Source organism: Sciurus vulgaris (assembly GCF_902686455.1).
Source record: "Sciurus vulgaris genome assembly, chromosome: 4".
Classification (NCBI taxonomy): domain Eukaryota; kingdom Metazoa; phylum Chordata; class Mammalia; order Rodentia; family Sciuridae; genus Sciurus; species Sciurus vulgaris.
The window spans coordinates 31,532,299-31,554,553 of record NC_136464.1 but is presented as its reverse complement, the minus strand read 5'-3'; the positions used below and the strand labels follow the sequence as shown (position 1 = coordinate 31,554,553).

Sequence of the window (22,255 nt, the reverse complement as noted above, 5' to 3'; positions counted from 1 at the left end):
AAAGACCAGGGTTCTTTTCGGTTCTTCACTTGCTCTTCCTGGCATTGGTTTTGTTCTGTAGCTAGTGAACCTCAATGCAGCAGTGCCCAGGGGACATGCTTCCTCATTCAAAGCATGTAGTCTGTGCACCAGCATCTTTTTCAGAAGGGCTGTGATTTGCCCATTAGACTGGTTGACTTTACCTGCCCACCCTGGAACCAAGTCTATTGAAATAAGCATAGACTACGTAGATAGCTCACATGCTGTCCTCCCAGAGCCAGTCCAGGGTCAGCCTCGCCAGGGCTGTGTTATGCCCTGCATGGAGAGTGCTGGAAAGGGAAAAGTACAGGATGGGTGCTGGGAAAGCAGCCAAGAAGTGATCACTGTTGAAAAGGAGGTGCACTGGTCTATGCAGCCACCTGTGATGCCAGCGTCTCAAGAGGCTGAGTCAGGAGGATTCCAAGTTCCAAGCAAGCCTGGTCAACTTCAAGGCCAGACTGGGCAACTTACTGGGACCCTGTCTCAAAATTCAGAAGATCTGGGATTGTAGCTCAGTGGCAGAGCACCCCTGGGTGCAATCCCCAGTACCACAAAAAGAAAAGGGGATATAAACTATAACATAGTGTGAGCCTGTTCTTTGGTTTTTCTTTTTCTTACTCATGTTTTTCTGCCCTTAATAGGGCTATTTATTTATTTATTTATGTGGTACTGGGAAATTAACTTAGGGGTGCTTCCCCCTGAGCTATACTTCTAGTCCTTTTTATTATGAGACAAGAGTCTTGCTAAATTGATGAGGGTGGCCTTGAACTTGGGATCCTCCTACTCAACCTCCCAAGTCCCTGGGATTATAGATGTGTGTCATTGTGCCTGGCTCTGATCAGTTACCTTTGATGAAATACTGGATGTCATATTTGAAAATTTATTTGTAGAAACAATGTGGGACCCAGAATGGTGTTGCCATCCTCCCTAGAGGATTTGTCTGTCTCTGCCAGGCACATGGGTATACTAGCAGTCCAGAACCACCTTAGTCTGAGTTCTGGCCTTCAGATTCCCTGGTCACTCCATATGACATCATGGTTCTCCAGTCTGTGTGACACACTCGGATTTACCCCTAACTTCTAGGTTGTCGAAGAAAATGATGGAAAGAAAGGAAAGATTTGCAGGCCAACTATATTTCTCTCATTGAAGGCAGAAGAGGAACACTCAGCCCGGTCCAGCCCAGTCCTGCTCTTCATGTCAAGTCAACCCTGGCACAGCTCCTTGTTCCTCTCACCTAGTACAAAGAGACCTATTTTTGTAATTGGTTTTCATCCCAGAGATTCAGGGATTTCAGAGCAAAGCACCTGCAAAGTAATTAATAAGAAGGACATCAGACACTGTGTCCCAACCTTACCAGCATTTGGAAATTCACAACAAAGTCTACCCACTGTGCTCTCCCCAGGGCAGGTCATGCAGTGGAGGCTTGAACTTTGGAGGCCTGCCTGGGTGCCACCTATGCCACCTGTATGACTCTACCCAAACCACTCCTCCTCTCTGCCTTTGGCTGGGAATGCTAATGATAACCATAATTAGATATGACTGCCACAGGAATCCAAAGAGACAGTGGGTACAAATGCCTTGGGCAAATTGAAGAGCTCTATAGGAGCATAGGCTGCAAATTGCCACTGTATCTGTGCAGGAGATTCGAATCTGGCAGTGTAGATCAGGTGTGACTGCCCACGATTCCAGCAGACACCAGGTCCCTGTGCAAGGTTCTGAGGAAGGGGACACATGTGACCCATGTGACAATCCTCATGTGGGTGGGGAAGAGTTTTCTTTAGATTACTGGCTATCACCTTTGCTACTTGATGAATATGACTGTTTGCCTTAAGCAGTTTGCCCACCTACTTGTATGCAAGTTGCTGCTGGAATGATTGAGAAAACATTTTTAGATAAGAATTATGGGACAATGACCCATGCTATGTAAAATCTGCTTGGGACTATACTGTGCCTTGTCATTTTTATGAGCATATTTACAACTAAGGGTTGGTCTCAGGTTATCTATTGTGTATATAACTCAGGCTCTATAGCCTCAAGTCCAAGATCTACATTGTAAAAACAGTTCTGGTTAAAAGAAAGGCTTCAGGAACTTGCAGAACTTGCAGAGGAGTCATAAGGACTGTATAGCCTATTCCTGGCACCATTCACAAATCCATCTGCCCACCAGCCGAGCCTCAGATCCTCTCTGAAATTGTGACTTTAAATGATCAGCTCTGTAATCGGTACCTAAGGGTCTTCAGGGTGACATCCCTGGAATTTGGAAATCACACTGCCCTCTAGAAGTTAAACCCTTCAAATGCACACATGACGGACAGGATTAGTTATCTGTACAAGGCTCCAGAGAGAACATGCTGTTTCCCTGGTGAGAGCCGGAAGAGCTCTGCCTGGAAATTCAATCCAGGCATGCCTGCATGTAAAGGAAGCAGGGGCCTAATTAAACCTCAGAAAAGCTTCTCCACAACAGGAAAGTGACTGCAGTCTGGGAGACACCAGAAAGGATCTGCTGGCTCAGGAGCACAAACCACGAATAGGCTGCAAAGAGAATGGGCCCAATGTGCAGGCAAATCCCCAGGAGACAAAACTGTCCCTTCTCAATGACATTACTAATACATTACTTGTAGGATTTCCCTTTGCTCTGTTTTATACTAAAATAGATTTTTGATTTTCAATGCAAGGTAGAATATTTCCTAAACAGTCACTGAGTATCTTGGACAATTTTATTTCTCACTACAAATTAATAAATTACACTTTTGAATAGGCCCCTTGGTCTGGGTTTTTCTCTGAACTTGATCCTGGTTTTAGACTTACAGGGCTCTGGAGTGCGTATCTGGTGGCAAGCCATCGAACCCTCCACCCGATCTTCATATTTGCTGATTGGCTACAGCCTTAAAATCCTGTTCTAGTTTTCTGTGATCAGTCAGTGGAACCTGGGATGGGAAGAGGAAACCTGCCACTGTGGCCCTGGCCTTGGATGACTCGGCTGTTCTCTTAACAGCATGGTAACTGTTTCTAATGGCAGCAGCTACACTAAGCATAATTTCAGGAAATGGCAAACCATCTTACGTTGTCCCAAATCAGGGTTATTTTCTGGAGTACAGTCATCTATCTATTCATAATAATGTATATCAAAAATAGAACAAGGAGTATTCATCATGTCACTTTCTAAATATTGCTTGTGCACAATGCAGCATCTAGTGATGACTTTAAATTCCTGCGTAAGCAAGGAGCGAGCGACATACTTTTGAACTCAAAGATCTTTTATAAATAAACTGAGCTATGCCCCTTGGACAGACATTTTAAACTGGGCCATTCAAAATGATATTTATGAATAACAGAATGAATCAAACACCATTACCCCATGTAAATGTATAATTACACAAATGGTATGCTGTTACTCCATGTACAAACAGAAACAACATGTATCCCATTTGTTTACAATAAAAATAAATTTAAAAAAATAATAAAAAACTGAAAATCACTGAAAAAAATGTTATTTATGAAGTGTTTACATAGGGTAAAAACTTTGTTGTAGTCAAGCGCAAATTTAGAAAATAAACTTGCATTTAAAAACTATATTTTTATATTCAAAAATAGGGCCCATATAGAAAAAAAAATAGGAATGAAATACACTAGGGTTAAATGAGAATCTGGTGGACAGATTCGAGGTCCCCTTTTACTTTTCTGTTTTTTCATAAATGTTCTGTGAAAATTTGTTAATTTTATAGCAAAATAAGAAGATATTTTAATTATTTAGATTATCTTTTGAAGAAACATAAGCAACCAAAGGGGAAAAACTTGGGAAACCCTCAGGACTGAAAACAGAGGCTACTGGAACATCATATAAGCAAATTTATCATGTGTTACAAATAAAACAGAAAAAAATACCCTCTCTGGGCTGATCAGACTGCAAGAAAGACTGAGGACCTAGTAAGATAGCCACTGGTAGCAGTGAACCTCCAGAATAGTCACCACCAAGCCTCTGCCACAACCATTAAGAAGGGAACAGGAAGTGGGGGACTGGACTAACCTGACTTGCCCATGTTCAGAAGTATCACAGCAGGGACACACTCAGTGTGTCTTTGCCAATCCCCAGGGCCCAACCACCTTGGCTTTTTTGGTTGTCAGGCAAGGTGTAATCTGTCTATTATTTGGGAATGAGCAGATAGACAGACCCAGAAAAATCTCAACAGTTTGACATCACCAAAAGCATAATGAAATTAAAACAGTAAATCTGGATCTTAGTGCAAGTTTTCTATTTGCCCTGCAACTGAATGACTCTTGTGTTGATGAACACTCCTAAGATCCCCCTTCACCCCACTGGTGACCCAAAAGCAGCATTGACTTCTGTAACATGTTTAAAGCACTTGAAGTTTTGGGGGCAGATTAATTTTTGCCTCTGCAGCAAAATAATTTGCATTTCAAGTCAACTTCCGGAAGAATATGGAGTCAGGCACATCGCTAATACCAACTTTTCTAGGTCACCTGCCCCTCCCACCTTTGAAAGAAAACAGCTTCCTGGGAAATAAGTGATAATATGCAGGCCAGCTTCCAACTTCCTTTCATAATGATGTCAATACCAGGCAATTGGTTCGCACCTCTCCCTACTTCACAAGACTCCCTAGCATATGCTTCATTACCTGAGAAAGGACAGGGACAGTAAAAAACTGGGACTGGATAATTTGACACACCTTATGTACAAGGTGTACTAACAGCAGTCATGGTTAGATCACCTTTGCACATCCTTAGTGGTCACTTTTTTTTTTTTTTTTTTTTTTGGTACTGGGGATTGAACCCAGGGGCACCTAACTGCTGACCACATCCCCAGCTCTTTTTATTTTTCTTTTTGAGACAGGGTCTCATTAAGTTGCTTAGGGCTTCACTAAATAGCTGAGGCTAGCCTTGAACTTGTGATCCTCCTGCCTCAGCCTCTTGAGTCAGGATTAAAGGTGTGTGCCACCTCGCCCTGCAGTGGTCACCTCTTTTGACCAACTTTCTTGCTTGTTCTCTAATCCCAGATTTCTGTTAACAAGGAATGTGAACAGTGCCATCTCTGGGGGAAGTGTGGTTCCTCTCAGATTCCCAGCCCAAAACCACTGGGAGGTCTTTGAGGGTATTGGATCTAGTTAAGACTCAAGTCTTGGAGAATGAATGGAACAGTATCAAGGGACATGCTACTAGAGGAACATGCTACTAGAAGGTATATAGCACCTCCTGAAAGCGCTACTGGAACAAAAGGCATTAAACCAGAATGGAAACTATCAAGGAATGTGTGTATGGTCTCATCTCACAAGAATGAGGCAGAAAAACTCATAAATCAAGTGTTAGGGAACAAAGTATTTTCCTCATTGGGGTGTAGGGATAGCCCAGCAGTTCTTTGCTTCTGGTTGCTGTTGGGAAAGCATACCCAAGGAGACCCTTGTCAGGCACACTGGCACACACCTATAATCCCAGCGACTTGGGAGGCAGGATTACAAGTTCAAAGCCAGCCTCAGAAACTTAGTGAGGTTTTCAGCAACTCAGTGAGAAAATGTTCCAAAATAAAAAATATAAAGGGTTGGGGATGTAGCTCAGTAGTAAAACCCCTCTGGTTTCAATCCCCAGTACAAAAAAAAAAAAAAAAAAAAAAGAGGACCCTGGGCTGATGGGATAAGTGACCTCAAGAGCTCAAGAGCGTGGAAGGTCTGCATCAGACCAACAAAGATGGACTAGTGGGAATCACATAGCACCACGACAGGATCTGGGAAACCAGTGTGTGGGCACAGGGAGATGGATAAACCAGGCTGCCCTGGGCACACAGAGGGGTTCAGTAAACCCTTGAATCAATGGACAAAAACGCTGGGAGAGCCTTGTGCCCAGATGCAGCCAAAGCTGCAGGCTCTAACAGCTCTCAGCTGCTGCTTCCCTTCTGTTCCAAATCCCTTGTACCCAACCACAGTTCTAGGGGACCAGCCTCCTATTCTCTAAATGTCACTTTCTGACAGGGTTTGTAAAGTGCAGCTAGGGAGTTCTCTAACCACAGGTGGACTCTTGGACAAGTCGCAAGGCCTGACCTATGGACAGAGCATTAAGTTATGCCCTGGACTATATGTTGGGAGTTGCATAAGAAAGGGGTCAAGTCACTGCAGCCAACAACCAGATACGTCCTCACCCTGGAGCAGGGAAGGTTCTGAAACAGTGTCGGGGCTAACACACAGTGATGCACATTTATTCTGCACCTAGTCACAGCAGATCTCACACAGGCAGACCGTGGCCAGGCTGAGTGCCATGTGGCTCTGGAGGAAAAGATCCAGCTTGGCAGCTCATGGTCGCTCTGGCAGAAAGACTGCTTTACGGGGCCTACTCAGAGGTAGTGAGGCCACAGTCCCATCCCCAGGAACTGGGGATGTCTCCAAAAGGCAGTTTCCATTTGGTGCTTCCAAAATCCTGGGTATTTCTGGGAGCTAAGCCCTGGTTCCAAAAAGTCATTCTGAGTCCAGGCATGGAGCTGATGTCAACCAGCTTAGGATCTGAAAAGGGAGCCTCAGCATAGACCAAAAAGCAGCCCAGGGGCACTGGGGCTTCAGGGCCTGCGATCCTTTCTGCAGAGTTTATGTCCCAACTGGGACCCTCTCTGGGCAGCTTTCACCAGACCTTTAAACTGCCCCTGTAGCTTCACCTTCTTCCTGCAAGGACAAGGAAGAGAAGGGTCACAACGGGTGGATTCCTTTCCTCATAATGTCAAATAATGGCCACCCCCAACACCAGCAGAGACAGGAAGAGGGGGCTGACAGGATGAGAGCACATGAACTGGGCAACCCTGTGCAGCCCCGGCTTCTACATGGCATGTGTCCTGCCCAGGCTGTTCCACTCTGGCACGACACCTACTGGAAACAGCCCTCCACTCCAGTGCTCCTCAAATGGACAGAGAAGGCCAAAGTTTACTCTATCCACCATTCTTCTTTCTAAAGGTAACTTTCAGCCAGCAGACTGAAGTTTAGAACCCCATTTACCAGTAACATGCATTTGCCAAGTATTCCTACGTGGCATCTTATATGGCCCTCACACCTAACTCAAAGAATCCTATTTAATACCCAAAGTGGAAATGATTCTCATTTCCCAACAAGGGGATTAGAAAAGCAAATTACCCAAAGCTATTATAGAAATTACAAGCATATAAAGAACATATATACCAGAAAATCTCTGTATTGCAAAATCATGTTTAAAAAAGCAACACACAAGTAGGTACCAACTATATGTAGGTACATGCTAAATGAAAAAAAAAATTCTGGAAGAGACCTGGGCAACTAAGTTGATAGCTCAGTGAGAAGAGCACCCACCCCTGAACCCTGTCCCATACCTCACCATACCTGCGGTTGAGCTTTGTTCTGTTGAGGGGAATGTAGGCATAGGGATCGAGCCGACCTTTCTTCTTCACATCGCCCTTTGCCTTCTGCTCATCCAGAGAAACAGAGTTAGCTAGGAGTGTGGGGTTCCCATCACTACCCCCGCTGACTCGACAGACCCCATGACCTCCCTTCCCTTCATTTTCTGCCTTGGATGGCACCCAAGAGCTTCTGTGGCCCTAGAAAGCCATTTACCAAGGCTCTCAAGTTCAGAGGTCAACAAGACCTGGGTATGCCCCTTCTTCCCTGGCCTGTCTACTTCCATGAAGGTGCCTCACTATGACAGTGATAGATACAGCTCCTTCTTACCCTCCCAGACACCCATCCATTACCAGGAGACCCCATGCTCCCACCTGCAGCCCTTACCTTGGACTTGTATTCAGCCCCAGGAGTGGCTTTCTTGCCCATGGGGCGATGGATGCCAGAGCCTCCAGCTGTGGGGAGAACACAGAGATCACAAGTCAGAGACATGTTAGCCTCCTCCTGGAGGACAAGGGACCTCTTTTCCATAGGGCTGCTGCAGAGAAGATGAACACAGGCCAGGAACTTGACTAGGAAGGATGAAGTCCTTCCTGAGGGAGGGTCTGCACAGTGATTGACAGACCACTAGGCTCTTCAGACTGACCCAGAATCCTAGAGGCTGATTAGTGACCTGTGGTATTCTCTACCAACATAAAATGACCCACATTCTCCAAAGTTATACCTGCTCCAATTCTAGAAAAATGTGATTTTTATTTATTTATTTTTGTGCTAGCAGGGACTGAACACGGGGCTTTGAGAATGTTAGGCAAGTGCTCTACCCCTGAGCTACATCCCCAGCCTGGACATGGGGTTTGTGGTCAGTGCACCAAGGTTCAACCCTGAGCTCTGCCACTCAGTTCTAACCTCAGGCAGGCCTCTCAGCATTAAAGGTTAAGGTCTCTTAACCTCCACTGTAAGATAGGGCTCAGATTCCCCACTCTTTTCTCATTTGGGCTTCACACCTGTACTTCAAGATACAAAGGCAGTTGTTAATTCCATTGTACAAAGGTTAGAACTGTAGCTTAGGGAAATCAGGGTCCTTGCCCAAGGTCAGCTTATCTACAGCTTGGACTTCAACACACTCATGGATGGAATGCTACAATGCCAACTCTGGAGGACTCTCTGCGAAGACCAACAGGAACCCTTTTTTACAGAAATGGCAGAAAGGCAGTGTGACTGGACCAAAGTCACACAGCTAAGCAGGAGCTAAACTGACACTTCCTGTCCCATCAACTGATACTGCTGCCTCTGCCCACCACATCATCTCAGAGCATTGTAGGTAAGCTGGGCCTCAGCTTGTGGGGACAGAAGGGAGCCACAAGATTCTCCACCAGGGTTAGGATGCTATGCAGCACAGGGGGCCTGCTCCTAGAAGCAAAGTCTTCCCATAGAGCCTTTGGCCTTCAGATGTAAAGCAAGGGCTCTGCTTTAAGGGCTTTGGGGCAGGGCCCTACAGGGGCACCTTGGGAGGAAGAAAGCAGAAAAATCAACTTGGCATTTCTAGTAGCTTCTCTGGGGGTTAACCTAGGGGCTCAGAAGTAAACATAGAAGGGAACTTCAATGGGGGATCAGACACAATACTAATCCACCCAAATCCTGTCAACCCAGACCAGGGTAAGTGAGCAGTACTGGGCTCAGGAAGGGTGGGGGTCATGTGCACACGCCTTCTCAACCCTGGCTCCCTACTCCCACCCAGCCCAGTTATGTCAGCCAATCTGAGTGCAGCCAGGTTGTGCAAACTTAGGGCTCTGCATCCCTCCCTGCCTCTCCCCTGCCTGGTGTAGGTGAAAGAAATCAGTGTTCCAAAACAGAGGAGTGGAAGCCTTACCTTGGTACTGAGGGGGCACCTCTAGCTCCTCCTCCTCAGCCTCTTTCTGCTGCTTACGCTTCTTCTTCTATGAAAAAAAGGTAGTAATAAGCAGGGAGTTAGTAAAAAGGGACATAATCATATTCACTAATGACATCAAGATCATCAGCGGTAACCTACATTGAGCATGAGTGTCCCTCCCCTACTTACAGAAAAGGAAACAAAGGCCCTGAGAGGGCAGGTAACTGTCCTGGATCACACAGTGAAGCTCTAGTCCATGCCTGACTGTGGCCTGCCTCTCCACACTGACTCCACTCAGGGACATTGGATGCCCATCTGGCACTCTAAAGCCTGTCCAGCCTGATTTCCTAACAGGGAAAATGAGGTCCTAGACCTCTCTGGAGGGAAGGATTTTACCAGCTCTTCAATTAACTCAAACTCCACTCAACCCTTCCCATTGGTTACTAGTGCACTGAGCCCTCACTCAGTGCCAGGCCTTGGGGACCTGGGGGACAGGGCCCAGTTCTAGTGTTCTAGGGGCTGGTGGGAGACCCCTGCCCAAGCTAGTTACTACAGTCCCTCAACATTAGAGTCCTAGCAGTTATGAGCCAATAATAAGGACACATGGTATCAACCAATTATATCCTACAGCAAGTGGTGAACACCTACTACATGCCTGGCACTGCACTAGGCTATGCAGGGAGGAAGGCCAGCCCTGGTTCTGCTGCCCACTGGAAGCCTCATGAAACCACACTCCTGGGACTCCAAAGGCACATAAGCTCCAAGGCCAGGGGTGCCAGAGAGAGGGACCAGAAGTAACAGGCTGGAGCACATAGGCAGTAAAACCAGATGGTGGCTGAAGGTGGCTATGGAGGGGCAGATCTCAGACCAGGGAAAGGAAGAACTCCCAGTTGAGGGAGCTACGCCACACTAAAACAGGCTTTGGAGGAGGCAGGGAGGGTTTTTAACCAGAAGCAACATGCTACTGCTCCAGAGCATCCTTGAGGGACTTCCTGCATCAGGGGCCTTCATTTTTTCTTTTCCTCTAGCACCAGGGATTGAACCCAGGGCTTCATGCATGCTAGGCAAGTGCTCTACCACTGAGCTATATCCCCAGCCCTTTTTATTCTGAGATAGGGTCTCATTAAGTTGCCCGGGTTGGCCTTAAACTTGTAATCCTCCTGCCTTAGTCTCCGGAGCATCTGGGATTACAGGTCACCAAGCCTATGTACACCATCAAGCCCTACTGCATCAGGGGTCTTCTAAGATCCTTAGTCACTCTAACCCTATGAGTCTCTTCTTGCCTGGTTTTCACCCAGTTTTCCAAACAGCAATCTGCACTGTTATGGCACTTAGTAGCTCCTTGGGAAGAGGTGAGCAGAGGGCACTTGGCAAGGTATGTGGGAAACTGGGAGGTTTACTACAGGTCAGATTCTGTACTGATGTACTTTACATGCCCAATCTGATCACAATGTCCCAATAATTCTATGAGGTGGTCTACTTACAATTCCATTTTACAGACCAGAAACTGAGACTTGGAAAGGTTAGCCTGAGGCCAAGATGTGAAACCAGAGCCCACCTCTTTAGCACCAGTACTACTGCATCCCCAACTAGACAGCTATGGCCTAAGAATGATGCCCAGGGGGGCTGGATGAGCTGGGCATAGTCTGGAAGGACAGGGACAAAGAAACAGCTCCAGTATGTTCCCAGAAATGGTATTTGCCCTTGGAGCTATGGCCACCTCTGCCCTTGCAGCCTGCACAGCACATGCCTTCCATGCAGCTGCAGGGCCATTTTTTCTTCAACTGAAGGACACATGGGGTGATTTGAGCATCCAACCCTTGAGGATCCAAAGAGCAGAGCAGGTGCAATGCCTCCAAGGGGCGAGCGAGAAGTTGTGGGGCCTAAGCTGAGGCCCAGGCCCTCTGACAATAGGAACTACTCACACTTCTGATGCCCACGTCCTCCATCAGGTCAGCCATCTCTTCATCCTCTCCTGGTGTCAAAAGGAAAACAGGCCTGTGAATACTCAGGGTGCCCCCAACTCACCCTTTCCTCCTGGCTCACCAGGATGAGGGGGTGCCAACTCCAACCCCAGAAAATTGCCTTCCTCAGATCTGTCCTTCTGTGGGAGACAAGACCCCTGAAGAATGACCCCTTTTTCTCATCATAGGCTGCAGGGATGATAGCCCCTGAGGAAAGCGGTGATCCAACTTTAGAGGTGAATACAGTTTTGAGACTCAAAGTCCTAGGTTTCCGGGGGAGTCTGCCCAGACCCACACATGCCCCACTTTGCCAGAAGGACTGCTTAATTTTCCTACATGAGAATTTTTTTGGGGGAAAGCGGGGGTGGTACTGGGGACTGGGGTGCTCTACCACTGAGTTACAACCCTAGCCCTTTTTATTTTTAATTTTCAAACAGGATCTTGCTAAGCTGCCCAGATTGGTCTCCCATTTACAATTTCCTTGTTTTTGCCTGTCCAGTAGCCTGATGCCCTATTGTGCCCAGCTTGAAGATCTTTTCTCCCCCTCTACATGCCAAGCACCTTGTGGGCACATAAGAAGTATGAAGTCAACCATTTGGAGGGAAAAGAGATCCAGCAAAGTCAAGTAACAACCAAGATAATAAAGAGACCCTGTGACTAGATGCTGAAGACAGGGCAGTCCCTGGACTTATAGGAATCTTGTGAGAACAAGGCCTGACACTTGAGGTGCCCTGCAAACGCCAAGGACCTCAGCTAAATCCTAAAAAGAGGGGAGGCTTTGGGAAAGGCAGAAAGGTAGATAGGGAGGGGCTTTTTTAGCATCAGGAAGTGCTGGGGACCAAGAAGACAGGAGACTGGAGAGTGCAAAGGGATGAGAGGGGAGCACAGGAGACCAGGTACAGAAACCCACGTGTGCTGTGTACATTCTTCACTTCATCTTCCTAACAACCCTGTGAAGAGGGGACGGTGTCGGCATCATGTCTATCTGGAGTTAAGGACACAGAAGCAAAGAGATGTTAAATAAGTGTCCACAGACATACTGCTAGCAAGTGAGGTGCAGGGGAAGCCCTGTGAGTACCAGTTAGTAGGGCCAGCGAGTCCAGGGCCTGGAGCTCAGCTGTGGAAACCAAAGCATCTCAAAGGTAGAATTTATTTTATTTTTCAGTGCTAGAAATAGAACCCAGGGTCTCACGCATACTAGACAAGAGTTCTACCATTGAACTAGAGGCCCAGCCCTTTTTATATTTTATTTTTGGGGACAGGGTCTTGCTAAGTTGCCAAGGCTGGCCTTGAAATTGGGATCCTTCTGCCTCAGTCTCTCAAGTCGCTGGGATTACAGGCATGTGCCACCATGCCTGGCTCTCATATCTGTTTACCAAGGCTTTTTTAATGAATGATCCTTGCACGGAAAGGTAAATGAACACCAAGTGGATGAATGAACGAATGCACCAGGGCAGCCCTGGCCTGGGCCAGAAGCAACTGCATTCCCACAACAGGTGTGTGGTCCCACCTTTAGTGGTGTCCTCTTCTTCCACCTTGTCACCGCCTTCCTCCTCCCGTATAATCAGTCGGCCATCAGCGCTCACCTTGAAGCCATGGTCCTTCTTCTTGCTTCGGCCAGGCCCAGGCTGTGTGGCTGGTATGACAGAGTTTGGCATGAGAAGGAGGAAGTCCAGTCCTAACCCACTGGCACCCTCCTCAGAACCAACATGCCAGGTCTGTGCTCCCAACTGGAAGCCTCTCAGCTCCTACCTACTGACCTGTCACAGAAGCTACTCCCTGCCCACCTTCCAAGAACCCAGCACCAGGGCAAATCAGTTTTCAAAGCTCATGGGCCAGCCACTTCTTTCTTACCAAGGACTCGCTGGGCCACCTTGGGATCCAGGAAGTTAAGGGGCTCATCCCCTCCACCCTCCTTCAGCCATGCCTGGCTCCTCTGTCGTGCCAGCTTCCGCTGCTCTTTGCTGTGGCCTCTTTCCTCCTCCTCATTGTCCTCTTCATCTTCTGAGTCAGCCAAAATCTCCTCAATGCTAAGGACAGAGAAGACCCAAGTCAGAGCACTCCCTGGAGAGGCAGGGGTCAACTGGGCAATGCCTGGACAGACTCTGGGCTGGAGAAGACCAGGACCCTAGGACCCTGCCATGGTCTCACCTGTCACTTTTACCCTGGGCAGACTCCTCCTTCTCTTCTTCTTCCTCCTCGGCAGCCTGGCTCAGGGCACGGTGCCTCTTGGCTCGGGTCTCAGCTTTCCGGATGTTTACCAGGACTTTGTGGTACTCCTCAGGCAGCAGCCCCTTCACCAACTCAAATCTGAGAATGGCAAAGAAGGGCTGGTGAGAGGCACTGGCCAGAGAGTGCTCCTCAGAGGCAGGAGGTATTCAGGAACCATGGACCCTTCCCTGCAGTCCCTGGGGGGACTAGAAATCCTCAATCTGTGCTTTCTCCACCCCAACCCCATTAAAGTACACAGACCCAAATTTGCGGATGAATTTGGTGAACAGGTTCCGAAGCTTCATGCGGAAGTGCCGGCGCATGTCATCTGAAAGTTTCCCAATGGCTTCCATCTACCAGAGAAGAGCACCAGGGTATCAGGAGGAGAGTACTATGCCTTCTCTCCCACCCACCTCTCACTGATGTCCAGATCAGGGACACAGCAATCAGGTACAGCTAAAAGGGGAGGGTTTGAGTACCTCTCCTGGCTTACCCCTTGGTTCAATCATGCTTCCAGAATCTGGGTAGCCCCATCTTTCCCATAAATCCCCCCTTACAGCACAATCTCTGACCACCCTTTCAAAGATGACAGCTTACGTCCTTTTTTGAGCATAGTCTAAGTTGCCCAGACTGACCTCAAACTCACAATCCTCAGCTTCCCAGCACCTGGGACTGCAGGTGTGCGTCACCACACCTGGCTGGCTCTAGCCTTTTGAGCAGTGCTTGCACTCTACTCATGGTCTCTGACTCCTTGTAACTCAATAGGACAGATGTAGTTTGTAGATGACAAAACAAAGGAACAGTGTTACATGGCTGCTGAGTGGCCACAGGGCCAGGAGTCTTACTCATGGAACCCATGGAGTCCACTTTCCTCTAACATCAGAGGGATTCTCTGTCCCCTGCATCCCTTCTGTCCTGTTGTATTCTTTATCCAGCCTGGTTTGTGTGATATGTGAGAAGCAGATTTTATTATCTGCAGTCTCCCAAAGGGGTTGGCAAATAGGGTCCCTACCACCCATCCTTTGAAGGGCTTTTATAAATGCTAATAACCCCATGATAGGTCCCTGCTCTAGCCATTTTCTCCATCCTCGGTTCTCAGTTAGGCCACAGGGTTTGTAGAGCAGGCACAGGAAATGTTGATGTTCATTTGTCCCTTCCTGCCTCAAACCAAAAGCCAGACCTAAAGACAGCCAAGAGAGACCTGGCAGTCAAATGACTCAACCCAGCAGGACATAAGAAACTGAGGCAGTGGTACAGTGCAAAGGGTTAAGAGCTCTGTGCCACTTGCTGCAAGCCTGGGTTAGGCTCCTTCTGGGCAGGAAATGTCAGGAACCCACTAACAAAGGGTCCTTTGGACCCTTCTGTGGACTAGCAGGTGCCCCAGCAGGGTTGTGCCAAGGAACCTTTCCAAATTTGGAAAAGTCAAAATATAAGATAGAGCTGGGCATGGGGGCCCACACCTATAATCCCAGAGACTTGGGAGGATCCTCAGAAGGACTATAAGTTCAAGACCAATCTTTGAAATTTAGTGAGACACCGTCTCAAAATACAAAATAAAAAGGGCTGAGGATGTAGCTCAGTAGCAAAGCACCCCTGGGTTCAATCCCCAGTTTAAAACACACACACACACACACATACACACAGACACACACAATGATTAAAAAAAAAAAAAAAAAAAAAAAAAAGACAAGTGGCCCTGCAGAGGGAGAAACCAACCAGCCAACCAGAGTCTGAGTCCTGAGACTGTGACCCCTAGAAATCTCTGGCCTGATTCCTCATCTGTAGAAGAAGGGGCAGCTCTACCCAATGGTCTTTGCTCTATAGAGCACTAGCTTCCATGGAGGATACAAGGTGGGCAGTAAAGGGCAGACTGGGCACTGTGACCCTCCCTTGCCTTTACCGAGTTGGCATTTCCATATCAAGTTCTTTCCAGGGCTCTTACTGACCTGCTTCTGCACAAAGCAACTATGGCTAAAGAGAAAGTTTGAAATTTGCTGGCCTCAAGGCCAGCATGGCACCCTGAGGGACACTGCCACCCACTGTGGGAAAGGGATCCTCACCACCAGCTGCACATGCTTGGCCAGATGCACCACATCCATGACCACCACAGCCACCTTGATGAAGCCCAGTGCAGACTTGACCACATCGCGGGTGCGGGAGGCCAGCAGCAGGCACACGTTCTCCAGCAGCTGCTCCACCGTGCTGGTCCCCATCATTCCTGAGGAGAAGGGCCACTGTCAGAGACACCAGGACCCCACCCAGACCCAAGACTGCCTAAGGGCAGCTCCACCTGCCCTTGACAGGCCAAAACTTAGTAGAGGCAAACACCTGGAGATACTGTGTGCCTGGTAGTTCTAATCACATTTCAAGAAGTGCCCTTGTGCCCTTTAGTCACCCGATGGTGGTTGACTCAAGATAAAAATAGAGGTTCTGAGAGGTCAGTAAAGTTGTTCAACATTTCACATGGCTGGCAGGAGCCAGGAGCAGGACCAAAAACTGGAAGTATTCCTACCCTACCCTCTTCACAACTGACGGGACACAGAGCAGCAGGGCCACACTGCTTCCTGCTGGAGCAGGTGTGAGGAGGCAGCCTCAGCATACCCACCAGGGGAGAGCAGCTGTGTGGGAAAGGAGACAGGGAGGCAGGCACCTCCTTATTGCCTTCTGGTACCTTTCCCCATTCTGGTGGCCACCCTGTCCTAGGACATTTTCCTACCTAATGGCTTCCCAGGCCTTCGAGGAAGTAAATATTTACCTTTAAACTCGAAAAGGAGGTGGGTCAGGGCCAGGATGCTGCAGCTAACCATGGTCACCGGGCCCACAAGGCCTGGGTAGATCAGGATGAGGTAGCGCTGTAGGGCCTCTGGGGGCAGAAACCAGAATGAGTCACATGAGGACAGGGCCCCCAAAGAGAGAGGAGCAACCTGCCTGGGATCAGGACAGGACAGGGCGCTCTCTCCACCTTTTCTCTTTAACAGGGGTTTTAAGGGGTACTCACCCACCCTACCACAAGCAAAGAATATCCCTGGTTAACATCACCCAGGCCTCACCTTCCTGGTTGGAGCCAAACCGCAGGAAAGCGTGGCCCATCTCCACCAGCAGGGTGAAAGCATTCTTCCGTGCACCCACTGACACCTCCTTGGTGCACAGGATCACCTGGCCCAGACCATGTGCTCCCTGAGTCAGCCACCCTGGGGTGGCCTGCCCAGAGTACAGGGGCAAGTAAAGGCACCATGTGCCCAGGTGGCAAACTGAGCCCACCCTCACCACCATCACTGCCTTGCCCAGATTATGACAGGCACTGGGGGCCATACTGCAGGAAACCCCCAAATGCACATACATACCCCCACTCCCACACCTCACCTCCGGGACAAGGGCGGCAATGAACTCCTCGTGCTCAGATGACAGCTTCTTCACAATATGTATGAGGCACTTCAAACGGGGCTATGGGCAGGGGAACAGTCAGGAGCCCCTCTGTGCCAGCCCAACCCTGCAAACCTCCCTAGTGGCTCCTTTCCCCGTGTCCTCCCAGGAAATGACCCATCCTTTCTTGGCAGAGCTGGCAGACTGGCACCCTCACCCTCTTGGCGGGAGAGGACGTGCTCCGCAGTGAGTCCAGCAGGGTTTTCTTCAGCTCGTCCAGGTGGGTCTGCACAAAGCAGGCCCCAGGTCCCTGGGGGTTGGCACAGACCTCCTCCAGTACACGGTAGGCCTTCTTCTGAACCCCATGGGCCTTGCTCTGTGGTCAGCACATGGAGGGCAGGGACAGATGAGAAAGGGGGCTGGGATCCACCCACCTTGTAGTGACATTCCCAGAGTGTCCACTGTGGCCAGCACTTGGAACCCAGAGAAGAAGCTAGCCCTGCCCATTTAGTCTGGAACTTATGAAGTCTGACAAGAGGCCTGGTGGAGTATGAACAGCAAGTGGCTAACTCCTATGCTGGGAGTTCTTCCGCTCATCACCTCTAAATGATGCACACTCTAGCAGCACGGCTCTCCTCTTTCTTGAGTTGGGGCAACCCTAACCTGGACTTCTGTGTCCACTTTCAAGTTCCATTCCAGGATGCTTTTCACCCTAACTGCTATTAAACTACAGCAGTGGGGACCACTTTCAGGAGAGCACTGTTAATCTGAGTTCTGCACAGCTGTCAGTTACAGGGTAAATGCTTCAGACAGAGGAACCACCATATGTAAATGTGCACACGGCACCTGCTCTGTCTCAGACCCTTAAAGCAGCCCCACGAGGCTGCAGTGGGATGAAGGTGAGGAGGGCTGGGAGGGATAAAGGTCAGCCCAGACCAGAATGGGCCTAGTGACTGAGCAGGCAAAGGAGCACAGCCTGTTCTACAAGAGACACCTTAGCAGAAGATGTTGCATTTCAGTTGAGCCTTGGCACCTCTGTTGACAGATAGGCAGGACACAGAACAAGGGGAAGCCATGGCAGAAAACACAGACTAGACTGATCTGGGCAAGCAGCAAAGGATGAAGAATGAAAACAGGCCCACCTTCCTGAAGCCCCATCTCCCACAGATGAGCTTGGGTGGGGCTCACCTCCAGGTAGGGTCGGATGGTGGAGTACAGCTTGCTGATGGCAGCTTCATCAGCATGAGGAGCCAAGGCCACAACCAGGTCCAAGACAGACAATCTGCTCAGAATAGAGACAAAAAAGAAGTTAAGGGGGGCTGGAGAAGAGACAAGCTATGTATGTCTACAAGAATGTCTACAAGAATGTGGGTAAGGGCTGAGGATATAGCTCAGCTGGTAGAGTGCTTGCCTCGCATGCACAAGGTCCTGGGTTCAATCCCCAGCACCACAAAAAAAAAAAAAAAAAAAAAAAGGAATGTGAGAAAAGTCACAGTGAAGATAAAGAGTCTTGAAGGAATTTGTGAGCAATAATCATCATTAGCACCTAAACGAGCATTCACAATGTATCAATCACAGCTCCTGGTGCTTTATAAATGCCAACTCCTTGAGCCTCAAAGAGTATTCAAAAGCAGATACTGTTATCATAGCCATTTTACAGATGAGAATTCAGAAGCACAGAGTGGGTAAATCATCTGTCTAAAGCCACACAGCCCATAAGAGGTAGAATTGGGAACTGAATGCAGGCAGTGTTTTTCCAGGGTCCTCGTGCCTCCCTTGCAAGCAAAAGGGACTCTCAGGAAGAAGGAACTGTCCAACTCTCAGTAGAGCTGGGGCACTCAATATCTTAAGACTTCCCCAAAGAATTTCAGAGTGAACCCACGGGTTTCTGCTAGACACCCCTCTAGCTCCGTGAGCTGCCCAGTTCAAGTGGGGAAGCCTGAACACATTACCTGGTGAAGTCGGAGCTGGCAGGGTCAAGCACCTTCTCACTGGCTTTTTCCAGGAAACCATTCACCAACTGGCAGACCCAGAGAAGAGAAAAAGAAAGGAGCAGTAGCAGCAAGTCCCAGAGTTGCTTCCCCATTTAGGAGCCTTGGGCACAGCCCAAACCACATCTGCTGTGTGTGGTCCCATTTTCCAGATGGCAGAAACCCATGTGACCCTGGGAGGTGGGGACTCGTCTTTTCTCAATGATGCTCCCAATCATGCTCACCTGAAAGCATTTCTCGCACTCCCTTACTAGCTCACCTGAGACTCAGTTATGGTGAGGTAGGTTTTGATGGTTTCCAGCACAGACCGGCGAGGGGCTGGAGTGTCCTCAGCTGCAACAGGCTGCCCATACAGGTTGAAAAGGATTGGCAGAAAGTTCTTGGCAAAACGGCTCACTTCAGCACGGTCAGCCTCTGGCAGGAAGACCAAAGTTTATACTGAAGAGACATGAGCTGACCCCACCTCAGTGGCCACTGGGGTTGCAGCCCAGAGGTATCCTTTCAGGGGAACCCGTGGCAGGATTTGGAACCTGTGGGTTTGGGGCTGTTCTGTGCAAGGAGAGGCTAAGGCCAGGGCACAGAGAACAAGTGCTGCAATGGTCTGGGCTCCTGCACAGCTCCTACGCCAGGGCCTGTGATACTGACTGCATGATTCCACAGAAGGTGTCAGACCCTGGGAGCAGAGTGCATGAGCAAGGCCATTTTTAGCCTCCTACTAACTCTGTGGGTCTCAAAAGCAACAGCAGCAGCAGCAGCAGTAGCAGCAGCAGCACAAGAGAAGTTAGTACAGGATGTTAGTTTCTGCAGTTCTGCCTGTCAAGTGAGTCACTGTAGGCCAGGAGATGGGGCCAGGGACGCCTGCTGCCCACCCCACTCCTGGAGCCCTCATGTACCTGCCGCACAGCCCTTAGTGATGAGGGTGCGCAGGGCCTGGCACACAGTGACTCTCAGGTCTGGGCGCTCACTGATGGCCGTGCCCAGTGTCCGAGCCAGACCTTTGAAGGAGGCAGCCACGTCCGTGGGTCTTGTGCAAAACCCAGGCAGTAGAGTCCAGATCTGAGGAGGAGGAGGAGGAGATGACAAAGGAGAGAGAGACACTAACAACCCATGCCCCTGTGCTCTCCTCCCCATGCCTCCCCCCAGCTGACCCTTACCTGCCACTGGAGTGTGTCATAGATCTTGGACTCCACAGTGCTGCCTGCCTGGGCCAGGTCCATTGCTGGAGTGTGAGACAAAGACACAGTGTGAACCTAGGCACCACTGTGGCCTCGTTTTACTAAAACCAAAGGCCCAGTGAAAATAAGAATATGGGTGATTCTCCCTTCCCCATAAATTAAATCATAACACTCATCCTAAAAAATCAGACCTATGGAAAACAGTAATAGAGAGTAATTATACACAATAACATGGAGAGTAATGTCTTTCCACAATCTTCTCCCCCAGGGATGGCCTCTGTTCCTCAAGACTTTCGTGTATTTCTTTATACTTTATAAGATATAAACCAGACCATACTACACACATATTGTTCTGTAACTTGTTTACTTGATGATAAAGTTGGTAACATTCATTGAGCTAATTCTACACGGCAGTGTATAATGCACATTTCTTGTGGTTAATTCATTTAATCCTCACAATGTAATTATCCTGCCCATTTCACAGATGAGGTGCAGACCCTGACAAATTAAATAAACTTGCCCAAAGTCACTAAACCATGCTTTGGCCGTCTATCCCTACTTACTGGTTTCTTTTTCTTTATAGGTTTTGTTTTATTTTTGTGGTACTGGGAATTGAATTCAGGGCCTCAAACATGCTAGACCAGTGCTCTACACCACAGAGCTACCTCCTGAACCCTCTTTATTTGTAATGACCATATTGCATTCCAAAGCAGACCTTCACCAAGATTGACTCATGTTAGATTCTTTGCTAGTAGAAACCACTCTGCTAGAAACATCTCTGCACGTATATAAGAGGGTGTATACATCTGTCCTGAGGAAATACATGGGACACACCAATTTAGGCAGATGCAAAGAACTTTACCAGGGCTGGAGGTGGAGCTCAGTAATGGAGCATGTGATCAGCATGCCCAAGTCCCTGGGTTCAACACTCAGTACCAAAAAAAAAAAAAAAAAAAAACCCCACCAGTGCCTTATATTTACATACATTAAAAAAGAGCTGGGCACAGTGGTGCACACCCATAATCCCAGCAGCTCGGGAGGCTGAGGATCACAAGTTCAAAGTCAGCCTCAGTAAAAGGAAGGCACCAAGCAACTCAGTAAGACTCTGTCCCTAAATAAAATATACAAAATAGGATTGGGGATGTGGCTCAGTGGTGGAGTGCACCTGAGTTCAATCCTCCATAACCCCCCGCCCCCAAAAAATTTTTTTTTGGAAGGAAAAATACATGAACATTTTAGTAATAATTTTTTAACACATTAATGTTTTAGTAGTAATTCTTTCTGGTTGGGGGAACTGAGGGCCTTGTTATGTTCTTCTTTAAGTGCTTTCTGTATATTCAATCAGACAATGTTTGAAATCAGAAAAATCTGCCCTACAAGAGTTTCTCAACCTTGACACCATGGACATTTTTGGCCACCTAATTCCTTGTTGTGGGGCTGTCCTGTGCATTTTAAGATGGTCGGCTGAATGCTTGGTGTATGCCCACTACATGCCAACACACCCTTTCCCAATTGTGACAATGAAAAATGTCTCCAGGCACTGTCACATGATTTTGGGCAGCAAAACCACCCACTGTTGAGAACCACTGTCACAGACCAGGGGCAGCAAACTTTTTGTAAAGGGCCCATATTTCAGGTCTTGCACATCCTATCATTTGTCTCACAACTACTCACTGCCATTAAAAAGCAGTGTGAGGGCTGGGATTGTAGCTCAGCTGGAGAGCGCTTGCCTTGCACTCAGGGGGCACTGGATTTGATCCTCAGCACCACACAAAAACAAATAAATAAAGTTATTGTGTCCATCTACAATTAAAAATATTAAAAAGAAAGAAAGAAAAGAAGTGTGAAGTTAGCCAGGTGTAGTGGCACACGCTTATAGTTTTAGTGACTCAGGAGGCTGAGGTAGGAGAATCTGAAATTTGAGGCCAGTCTCAGCAACTTAGTGAGTCCCTAAGCAACTTAGTCAGACCCTGTCCCAAAATAAAAAGGGCTGGGGATGTAGCTCAGTGGTAAAAATGCCCCTGGGTTCAATCCCTAGTACCAAAAAGAAAAGACAGTGTAAAAGCCTTAATACAATGAATGTAGCTGTGTTCTCACAATACTTTATTAACAAAATGGGCAGTAGATATGAGAATTACCAGTGTTGCCCTAGATCCTCAAAATCTAATGAAAACAAAAGCTCCTGGAGCCATCACCAAGCCAAGAAATGTGATCCAGTGCTCTGCCTGTCCCTCAAGCAGGTCTGAGTCTGATTAACACAGGACATGAGTAGTATACACAGAGAAGAAACAAGAAAATGAAG

The 22,255-nt window shown here is 48.2% G+C and overlaps 1 protein-coding gene across 1 annotated transcript in view; it reads right to left on the bottom strand.

The window, feature by feature from the left end:
* Window positions 1–6,195: 6,195 nt before the first annotated feature.
* The window catches only part of RRP12 (ribosomal RNA processing 12 homolog), a 30,594-nt gene continuing 14,534 nt past the window's right edge, over window positions 6,196–22,255 (bottom strand). The window contains exons 16-34 of the mRNA XM_079138694.1: window positions 19,933–19,997; window positions 19,672–19,834; window positions 19,038–19,192; window positions 18,740–18,807; window positions 17,976–18,069; window positions 17,005–17,163; window positions 16,788–16,868; window positions 16,475–16,580; window positions 16,180–16,287; window positions 15,485–15,642; window positions 13,686–13,777; window positions 13,365–13,523; window positions 13,068–13,243; window positions 12,724–12,849; window positions 11,175–11,224; window positions 9,250–9,316; window positions 7,767–7,834; window positions 7,365–7,447; window positions 6,196–6,680 (exon numbers count right to left, since the gene is read on the bottom strand). Of these exons, the coding sequence (XP_078994820.1) occupies window positions 6,578–6,680; window positions 7,365–7,447; window positions 7,767–7,834; window positions 9,250–9,316; window positions 11,175–11,224; window positions 12,724–12,849; window positions 13,068–13,243; window positions 13,365–13,523; window positions 13,686–13,777; window positions 15,485–15,642; window positions 16,180–16,287; window positions 16,475–16,580; window positions 16,788–16,868; window positions 17,005–17,163; window positions 17,976–18,069; window positions 18,740–18,807; window positions 19,038–19,192; window positions 19,672–19,834; window positions 19,933–19,997 (2,081 nt within the window). The 3' untranslated portion in view covers window positions 6,196–6,577. The remainder of the gene's footprint in view (window positions 6,681–7,364; window positions 7,448–7,766; window positions 7,835–9,249; window positions 9,317–11,174; window positions 11,225–12,723; window positions 12,850–13,067; window positions 13,244–13,364; window positions 13,524–13,685; window positions 13,778–15,484; window positions 15,643–16,179; window positions 16,288–16,474; window positions 16,581–16,787; window positions 16,869–17,004; window positions 17,164–17,975; window positions 18,070–18,739; window positions 18,808–19,037; window positions 19,193–19,671; window positions 19,835–19,932; window positions 19,998–22,255) is intronic.